General features: G+C 38.8%; 2 protein-coding genes across 2 annotated transcripts; one reads left to right on the top strand and one right to left on the bottom strand.

Moving 5' to 3' along the window:
- Window positions 1–316: 316 nt before the first annotated feature.
- LOC112187366 (shikimate O-hydroxycinnamoyltransferase) lies at window positions 317–4063 on the top strand. Its single transcript, XM_024326126.2, has 3 exons — window positions 317–562; window positions 691–1118; window positions 2844–4063. The coding sequence occupies exons 2-3, from the start codon at window positions 702–704 to the stop codon at window positions 3735–3737; spliced, it is 1311 nt and encodes a 436-aa protein (XP_024181894.1). The 5' UTR covers window positions 317–562; window positions 691–701; the 3' UTR covers window positions 3738–4063.
- Window positions 4064–4132: 69 nt separating this feature from the next.
- Window positions 4133–5158, bottom strand: LOC112187368. Its single transcript, XM_040514968.1, has 3 exons — window positions 4944–5158; window positions 4626–4838; window positions 4133–4489 (listed from the first exon to the last, which is right to left on the bottom strand). Exons 1-3 carry the CDS (start codon window positions 5083–5085, stop codon window positions 4434–4436), a joined length of 411 nt encoding a protein of 136 aa, XP_040370902.1. The 5' UTR covers window positions 5086–5158; the 3' UTR covers window positions 4133–4433.
- Between the last annotated feature and the right edge of the window lie 5228 nt (window positions 5159–10386).

Below are 10386 nucleotides of genomic sequence, written 5' to 3'. Positions count from 1 at the left end.
TTGAATTTAAATTTAAACATAAAATAAAATAAATAAATTTATTTTAATTATTGCATTAATTTCGATCATTAAATCTAAATTCAATATCATTGAACTACAATTCTACAAGAAATCAATCCAGCACGATTGAATATAAAATCAATTCATTAGTACCGTTTATAAGTAATCCATGTTGAGAATTGACGACTGATTATAAAATCAATTTATTAATATCGCCCATAAGTAATCCACATTGAGAATTGACGTGGAGAGAGTAAAATTGGGGAGACCTTTTCTTTTTGAAAAGACAAATGATTCCGATTTGGAAGAGTATTTTCATGGATTGAAATTGTGAGGTGGCATGGGGTAATTCGGGAAAGTTGGCAGCCGCGGTAGGTGAGTGACAGATATGCTCTGGGTTTGTTCCTTAAGGTAATCTTGGGTGGTGCTTCGTAACAACTCCACCCCCATATTCCCATTTGTTCTTCCAATATCTCTGTTTATCATTTCTCTCGTCCCTGACACCCTGAGTCCTACATTCCCGCCTCTGTTGCGCCCGGCCAACACTCCCATTATCTCTCAGGTAAACACAATCCCATAATTTCCGATTCTTCGATTATATTTCCCGTTATGGAAACATATATACATATATATATATATATATATATATATATGTGGTATTAATGTTGGATGTTGTTTAATTGGTTGCAGAAGCGAACAAGATGGCGATGGTGAGCATCACCGTGAAGGAGTCGACGATAGTGAAGCCGTCGGAGGAGATGGCGCAGCGGTCGCTGTGGAACGCCAACGTCGACCTCGTGATTCCGAGCATGCACACCCCCAGCGTCTACTTCTACCGCCCGAACGGAGCGTCCAACTTCTTCGAGCCGCGCGTGCTCAAACACGCTCTCTCGAAGGCTCTGGTGCCGTTCTACCCCATGGCGGGGCGTCTGAAGCGCGACGACGACGGTCGTATCGAGATCGATTGTAATGGCGAGGGCGTGCTGTTTGTCGTCGCCGAGACAAGCTCTGTGATCGATGATTTTGGCGATTTTGCCCCCACTCTCGAGCTCCGGAAGCTCATCCCCACCGTTGATTACGCCGCTGGGATTTCTTCGTATCCGCTCCTGGTCTTGCAGGTAATAGTTTAACGTATTTTTGTATTGATTATTTTTTGGATAATATTTTTTGGACGTGTTTATAGTGTTGTAGAATGCAGAGCAGAGTTGCTCACCAATTTCGAGTGATTCTTTGACTCATAGTCATGCGTTTATTTTGTTTCATACTACCTATTTTGTTGGCAGCAGACAAGAGTGTTTGGCACTACCTTTTTTTTGTTCTTTTGTTATTTTTTTTTTCATTTTACTTTTACTTTTTTTGTCGAATTACATATTCTATTATCCGATTTCTTTTTCTTATTGTCAATTTTAGTACAAAAATGAGTTATTTTTTAAATTGTCTGTTAATAACAGTCTGTATATTTTTAACATTCTTAGACATTCATTCCTGGTTTTTGAAGATTCATAATGATATATAAAAATTTTGATCGAAACATAAATAATTTTTGAGTAAAATTTTACTAAATTATGTCAGACTATTATTTGTCCTTAAATCCGAAACTAAAATCCATAAAGCAAGTTTATAGATTAAAAAAATCAGCAGTTAAGAATATCCTAGAAATTTAATTGGAGTAGATTCTTTGTCTGTTTACAAAATAATAGAGTTTATCCTAGGAGATTATTTAAGATACATATTAGCTTTTTCCGTAGGAAATATTGAGTGCATGGTCGATGAAACCTTTGGTGAGTGACATTAGAAAGTAATGGCCAATAACATATAGAACTAAGCACCTAAAGAATTTCATAACATTTTTTCTCTGTGCAAAGGACCTAATTAGTGTGTTGACTTTTTGAATAATCTTTTCGTTACGAAAATGTAGAGAACCATTGAGTATTGACATTTCAGAACTTTGTTTGGTGATGCCATAATTAAAGGTATCACGTCTAGAAAAATGGAAAACGTTATAAGCCCTTCATGCTATGCATTCATTTTCAGATCCCACAATAAAAAAATAAAAAAAAATGCTATGCATTTCGTTTTCAGGAAATTGCTTAAAACTTAGACCAGACTTTTTCTGCCTTACATTTTTGTAACTAAAGAGCCAAAGAGGTTTGATTTTTTCTAGTCAAATAAGTGTCAGATATCATATGAAAATTCTTGCTAAACATATATTATTGAATGCAACTATTAATGAATATTTCAACAGTTTGGCCTAGTGAATTTTTTCCTTAAGAAAAAGTAGCGGTCTTGTATCGACGTGGGTTAAGGTGATAGAATAGAAGATTGTATGAAGTTTGAACAAGTAATCCAGAAGTTTGAACAAGGGTTACACGTAGTAGTATTATTTGATTCTTTTTCATTGATGAGTCAGGATATGTCAGTTGTATAACAGGTACAAAGTAATAATTGGTGGTTGAACAGAGTATTTTGAATGCTCTGTTATGTATGAATACATTAGATTGGTTCATATAGAAAGAGATAGGTTGGTGTTACAAAAGGATTGCTTGATGTCTTATCTACATTTCAAAATAAGCATGGTAAGATTACACAATGATTAAAAGTAACTTGCGTGTTGTGTGTACTGGGCCGGAAAGTCATACAGAGGCTTTTATTTTCTTCTTGTTCTTGAAAAATTGGGGGCTGGTGCATGGTCATGACTCATGAGCTTATGATTAAATCGGTTCACACTCATTAGTTTATGCCCTGTTTTTGAACACTAATTATCAATATTTATGCCAAATATTAACTCAAGTTGGGGGATTATTAAACATAAGCTTACTAGGCCCGGGATCTTTTCTGTGCAGGTCACATACTTCAAATGTGGTGGAGTGTCACTTGGTGTTGGCATGCAACATCATGTTGCAGATGGATTTTCTGGTCTCCACTTTGTGAATACATGGTCTGATATGGCTCGAGGTCTTGACCTTACAATTCCACCATTCATCAACAGGACATTACTTCGTGCCCGAGACCCACCTCAGCCTGAATTCCCTCACATTGAATACCAACCTGCTCCACCCATGAAACAACCCCAGCAAAGCACAAAACCTGGTGCGGAGGAGACAACTATCGCCATCTTTAGATTGACGCGCGAACAACTCAACACCTTGAAAGCCAAGTCTAAGGAAGATGGCAACACTGTCAACTATAGCTCATATGAGATGTTGGCAGGTCATGTTTGGAGATGTGTATGTAAGGCGCGTGAACTTCCCGATGATCAAGACACCAAATTATATATTGCTACTGATGGCAGGTCCAGATTGCAACCCCCACTCCCACCTGGTTACTTTGGCAATGTGATTTTCACAGCCACACCTATTTCTGTAGCTGGGGACCTCCAATCAAAACCAACATGGTATGCGGCAAGCAAGATTCACAATGCTTTGGTGCGTATGGACAATGATTATCTTAGATCTGCTCTTGACTACCTTGAGCTTCAGCCTGATCTTTCAGCCCTTGTCCGTGGGGCTCATACTTTTAGGTGTCCCAATCTTGGGATTACTAGTTGGGTTAGGCTGCCGATCCATGATGCCGATTTTGGGTGGGGTCGACCCATTTTCATGGGACCTGGTGGAATCGGATACGAGGGGCTGGCATTTATAATACCAAGTGCAACTAATGACGGGAGTTTATCAGTTGCCATTTCCCTGCAATCTGAACATATGAAATCATTTTCGAAGCTGCTGTACGACATGTAAGGAAACAAATTGGCTGAGAAATTTAGTTCTGTTTGAACTACTGCCTCTCATCTTCAGGTTTGCCAAATTTTTTCTGAAGTGGTTATGTTTCTCTCCTAGTGCTTCTATCCTCATACTTGTGAGTTGACATTTTCTTCAACCCGAAGTGGGAAATGCTGTACACATATTATTGACTCTGAAAACAGTTGCGTTACTGATTGATGTTGGGTTTACAATAAGCATAATTCTGCTAAATTAGGTTTAGGCAAGTATTTGGTCAGATTTTGGTCACATTTGTCTGAACTTTTATATGGATGATAATAACATCATGCAAGTATTGCTCAGCAGATTATCGATCAGTTGGTGTCATGCAAGTAGTTCTGCAGATAGTTCTCCCACTGAGGAAGTTATCTCAGTAAAACATAAAGCATGTTGAAGTCCTGCTCCTTTATTAATCACTCAGTTCAAACTAGTTTTCTTTCTCGATTAGAGAGAGAGTATACAATATTACGGTACAACCAATCGCTTGAGTTATGGAAATTACATGAGTAGCAAAATCCAGGAACCATGCAGTTGATCCACGACAATTATTTGAAAACTTCCACACGGCAAGAACTATTAGCAAAACGCCAGTCCTGCTTTGTCAATAAATTGAGATCTAAACACTCATCAAACATATACCTAACCAACATGAAAAGCCCTTCTCAATCGCAGAAATCAACCACCAAGTCCATCCAAGTAGACACTCATATGGAAAGCTCGAAAATGAAGATCTGTCATCATCAAAAAGGTCACTCCAAAAGAAAGTGGGAGAAAATTTCCTAACAAACTCACAATCGATATAGATAGACGTGTTTGGAATCGATGGGAACATCTAGACTAATTTGAAGGAAAGAGTAAAAACCAAACTGAAGATTACGGGCAACATGGTATTTGCGGTGAGACAAGAGGCGGGTGTTGCACTACTCTTCTCTTGACCGGGGCGATGAGTAGCAGTTGCACCACCATAAACTCCTGTTTTTCCTTTCTTTCCCTTTTCTAAAACAACCAAATCTTCTTGTTCTTTGTTGCTTCTTTCATAATCTTTTTCTGATCCATTCAGTCTCACCGTGCCAAGTACACCTTCAATTGTATGCCCAACTTTAATTAGAATTTTGAATGGAATTTGGTACCTGCTTCCAAAAACTACTACAAACTAATATATATAGATTATGGATTGATTCTTACCATGAATAGTTTCTTGTCCTCGTAGGATGGGCCTTGAGAGATTAACATCACGTTGATGGTGTTCCAAATGGAAAGAACTGTTTGTGAGAGCGAAGCTTGATAGGATCATCAACAGTAACCATGCAAGTAATTTTCCCTTCATTTTCTCAAGTTTGGGGTAGGGGTAGGGGTAACTAGTTTGGTTTGATAGGATAGGGACTGACTATTAAAATGCTCCAAGGCCTTGTGCACAACTTTGTAGCTTGAGATCGAGCATCATAAAAGAGAACACTAGCTGGCACGATAGCGTCAACCAGGAGCAGCATTTTGAAAATGGTAAAGCATTATTCCAAAACCGTATCACTTTTCTGTATGAAGGAATATTTTCTCACATCATCTGTTGGTGTTGTCATGTTTACCAGTAGCATAACCATAAAACACTGCATTAAATTAATGTGGACGGGGACAGGGAGGTTTCGGTTGTTGTGGCAAAAGCCATTGCGCGCTTTATTCTTTGCTCTAGTACGTCCACCGTTGCACATGCAGGCTGAAGCACGTCCAGCAGAACTCTCCTTGCTACTCATGAAGAATGGTTAGAGGTAACTTTGTGCTAGGGGTCATCATTTGGCCCTTAGGCCCTAAACTCGCCCTAAGCCCGTCCGGCCAGTAGGGCCGAAGCCCAACCCTGCCCTTCCATTAGGGCGGGCCGGCCCGACCCTTTTTAAAATAGGGTAGGGTATGGGCCATGAGAATGAAATTCGGCCCGGCCCTCCAGCCTGGCCCAGCCCTTTAGGCCCGCCCTAATAAGCACTAATAATTTTTTATTTTTTCTATTTTTTAATTATGTTTCTCTTTTTTCTATAATATGCAATTTATCTCTTTCTTTGTAATTGATTTTTTAAGCTTTGTTTTATTTAGTTTTTATTTTCTTTGTTACATAACAATTAATATTAGGAGATTTAGAGAGATAGTTAATTGAATATAACTACCTTAACTAATATTAATAAATGTTATAAGTTAATTCCTACACACACACACACACACATATTAAATATGATCAAACCACGTGGTGTGGTGTGGTGGACGAGCGGCCTAGTCTGGAACCCCCAGGTCTAGCGTTCGATTCCCAGCTCCACCATGTGGCCAGCAGATTTGAGGGACCTCGGTTTGTTAACACCCAAGGTTCGTGCGTCTGCGGTGCAGTGATTAGTCTGGCAATGCTGAGATACACTGCATGGGTGCGTGTGTAAAGGCTCTACCGTCGTCTTGCCCCTAAAAAAAAAAAAAAATATTAAATATGATCAACTAAAAACAATGTCTTATATTACCTATATAACCATTGAGTCACATTTTGAGGAAAAAAAAAATAATGTAAGTTTTTTTTTATTAAACAAAATAAGGCCTTTTTCGGCCCTATTTGGCCCTATTCGGAAGGTCGGCCTGACCCTAAGCCCTAAAATTTAGGGTAGGGCCGGCCCTAGCCTGGCCCATGATGACCCCTACTTTGTGCTATGTTGATTTCAGCTTTCTCTAGCGTTAATGATGATTGTTATGAGAGTTTCCGTATTGTGGATCGATCGTTCTGCTTGATTCCCACGTGGTCGGTAAGACTGAATAGATTTGTGAGCATTCTTCAACTACACTCATCTCGGTACCTACAAACCAGAGAAAGTGGTCAAGAAGATACTTGGAGTCAATCACGAGGTGATTTTGGCAAAATAAGAGAACTAGAGTCAAATCAACTTATCCAAATGGTGCTAAGGGGCAAATATTCCTTAGGAGTGGACACAGTCAGCTAGTAGAGCAGAGTGGGCCCTATGGCTCATGCCATCAATGGGCCATAGGGTCATGTCATCAATGGGCAAAATAAGAGAACTAGAGTCAAGTCAACTTATCCAAATGGTGCTAAGGGGCAAATATTCCTTAGGAGTGGACACGGTCAGTCAGTAGAGCAGAGTGGGCCCTATGGGTCATACCATCAATGGACCATAGGGCCATGTCATCAATGGGCAAAATAAGAGAACTTGAGTCAAGTCAACTTATCCAAATGGTGCTAAGGGGCAAATATTCCTTAGAAGTGGATACGATCAGTTGGTGGAGTAGAGTGAGCTGATTACACGCATTTCTATGCACATAATTGCATTCTAAATACTAGAATTAAGCTAATATTCAAGTCAATTAATATATAATTAATCTATTTTTATTTATTTTGTAATAAATAAGCGGAGTTCTATATTTCAGAAGAAGTTGTGCAAAAATAGAGCAAATTGAGTTATTGACAAAAAGACGAAAAGTCAACATTAGTCAACCATGATCAACTCGAATGAGGAGATATAATTTGGGCGGAGGTGCCTCAAGACCGGAGCAAAAGAGAGGGAAAAAGAAAAATAGAATAATATTGAGAGGGATTGATTAGACAATGTTCAATTAATTAAATAAATATTTAATTAATTAGACAATTGTTTACTTATAGAAAGAGGCACGTGGGCTGTGCAAACAGAATGAAGAGATGGCTTGATTAACATAATCATCTCCACCAATGAGCATGTGACACGCAGCAAGAAGAAAAGAAGAAAAGAAGAAAAGAAGAAAAGAAGAAAAGAAAAGACCAGATTTCCTTCTTCAATCCCAGCCACCCACACCGACCATTGTTTTTCTTCTTTAATCACAACCGTCCATTACTCATCCAATTTCTCCCCTCACGACCAGCCACTCCTTTTAATTGATGAATTCATCATTTCTCTGGTGAACACCAACATAGCCGCACCATAGAAAAAACAGAGCCAACCCTTTTGGGCTGCTCTATCTCCTCCTTCTCCTCCATTTTGTCTTCTTTTCTTTCTATTATTTTATTTTGAGATTTGAAGGACTACTCACACAAAGCTTCAAGGATCTATCAAAAGGCCCAACCTCTACAAGAATCAATATTTGGGTATTTTGTGGGAGTTGTAATTCAAGGCTAGTCATACTAGCTTTTTAGCTATTTGTGACTATCCTTGTTTTCTCCCACACTTCTCTACTCTTTGCTATTTGAATTTTGTAATCTTGATGTCTATACTTATGGGTTGTGAGTAATTTCCTTGTTGGGGGTTAGGGTTGTGTGCTCTAACCCAAATCTTGTGTAAAAGATTTTTAATTTAATGTAATGATGCAATTTTCATATGATAGATGCTTCTATCTATTTTCGTTGGGTTGAAATGCATGTCTAGGAGCGTAGTCAACTCTAGGGTGTGTATTTTGAGCATGTCTAGGATAGAGTTAGAGGCTTGACCCCCTCTAATTCCTAAGCTAGAAACCTTAAATTTCGTATTCGAGGGGTTATAAGCATGGTGATTTACACCTGTTGCGTGATTGCGCGGGCGGCTCACTTAGTAGTCTAATTCCTCAATCTCTATGCCTCTTGATGTGAATTAGGGACCCTTGAACCGGCTCTAATTTATGTCAAGTGAGTTTCTACGACCCTTGAACCGCCTTGGATACGGCTACTGCCAAAGTAGAAAATTCGCATATACATTAGATTAGCTTCAGACACATGAGATTTGGGTGAAGGATCCTCCCTAGCACCCGACATTCTCATTTATATTGTTTACTCTTTTATTAATTTATTTGCATTTTTATTAGTTGCTCTACATTTTATTACTTTTGTTAATCTAAAATCAACTCTCAAAATATTGAACTCCAACTCACTGTAAATAATCATCACTAGGCTCTTAGTTTTGATTAGGCTTTGGTGAAAATCAAGGTTGAGTATTGCTAAGGCTTGGTGCCTTAGATTAACATTTTTATTTATTTTTCTTTTATTTTTCTTTTATATGCTAAGTGTCTTTAGTTCCAACTACCAAAGGATTGTGGGTTAGCCACTAATCCCCGTGGTACGATAATTTTGGGCACAATACTTCCCTATCTTGACACGATTCGTACGCTTGCAAAAGTTTATGATTCAAGTCATGGGCCCTATGGCCCATGCCATCAATGATCATTTGGATCATGCTGGGTCCGGTTTGGTAAAATTGGCTTGGTTGGAACTGTTTGGGTTGGTTGGGTCCAAGGTTTGACACTGTACTTTCTTGCTACCGAGGTATTCGACGAGGGTTTGTCTCTACACGTGTGGAGTTGTGTGAACTTGGTCAGTGGTGGAGGACCGGCTCTATCCAAGATGAAATGTCGCTAACGAGCTGTTACGATATCATAGTAACATGGATGATTGCCGAACTTATATAAAATCTATCAATACCATCCGAATGCGGCACATCTATCGTGAAACAAATAGTGTAACACATAGATTAGCTTAACTTGTTAGATACTTTTGTATGAATGACTTATGGTTAGACGAGATTTTTGCTACTATTATTTAGGACATTCTTTATAAATTGTATGTAAAATCTAAGAACATCTCTAACAAATCTCCTAAATTTTTGCCAAAAATATAAAATTTTTTCTTGAATATCAACTCTAATAGTTTCCCCTATCTCATTTTCTATTTTTGGGAATCCCTAAAATATGACGTTTGCATCACCTATTCCTTTACCAAAAAGAGAGAATATAGATAACAACATTAACAGTCAACAAAATTGTGACATGTAATCAATTATTTCCTTCTATGTTAATAACTAAAGACATTTAGTATATTTTTAGGTTTAACCAATTAAAAATAAATATTTATTCGAATGTAGCTAAATTTTAACTAATACAATTAGAGAAATTTTTCAAAAAAATTTAGTGAAAATAAGTTTGAGTTATATTTTTAGCAAAATGAAAGAATTTTAATTAGGGGTCGTGACCACTTACCTAATTTTAGACTAAAAATTGCCCACTTACTCCACTAAGAGTTTTTTAACCCCATTTATCCAATCTAACAGTGTTTGACAGAATTGCCCTCATACTCTCTCTCTCTCTCTCTCTCTCTCTCTCTCTCTCTCTCTCTCTCTCTCTCTCTCTCTCTCTCTCTCTCACTGCTCAACGATCTGATCAATGGCCTAGAAACCTCCAGAATGATTCAGAGCCTTCGAGACCCAATCGATGACCCGTTGACCCAAACTTGCAACCCAATCGGAAATCTCATTTCCGGCAACGATACGATGGCAGACTACTGGCGTTAGGTTTTTCTCGACGACGCCGACGTGCCACTAATCACAAATCGTCCATGCATGGGTTGTGGAGAGAGAGAAATAAGCCTTCGATCTGATCAACGACCCAGAAACCTTCTGGAGACCGGCGATCATCATGCTCAATAAGGCTCTGAATCCTTATGGAGGTTTCTGGGTCATGTCCTCTGGGATTCGGTGGCCGTACATGGCGATCAGCAGCGGGATTCCCATGACCAGAGTATTGGGAAGCGTGGAGAGTGAGAAAATCGTGATCATCCACTTGAGGCTTCCGTTTCGGGTGAAGTTGGTCCAGAGGGCCAGGGTGAGGAGCATGATGATCTTTTGGAGAGTGTCGGTGGCGATGAAGCGGAAATTCA

Source organism: Rosa chinensis, chromosome 2 (genome assembly GCF_002994745.2).
Source record: "Rosa chinensis cultivar Old Blush chromosome 2, RchiOBHm-V2, whole genome shotgun sequence".
NCBI lineage: Eukaryota > Viridiplantae > Streptophyta > Magnoliopsida > Rosales > Rosaceae > Rosa > Rosa chinensis.
This window is presented reverse-complemented; position numbering and strand designations above follow the sequence as displayed.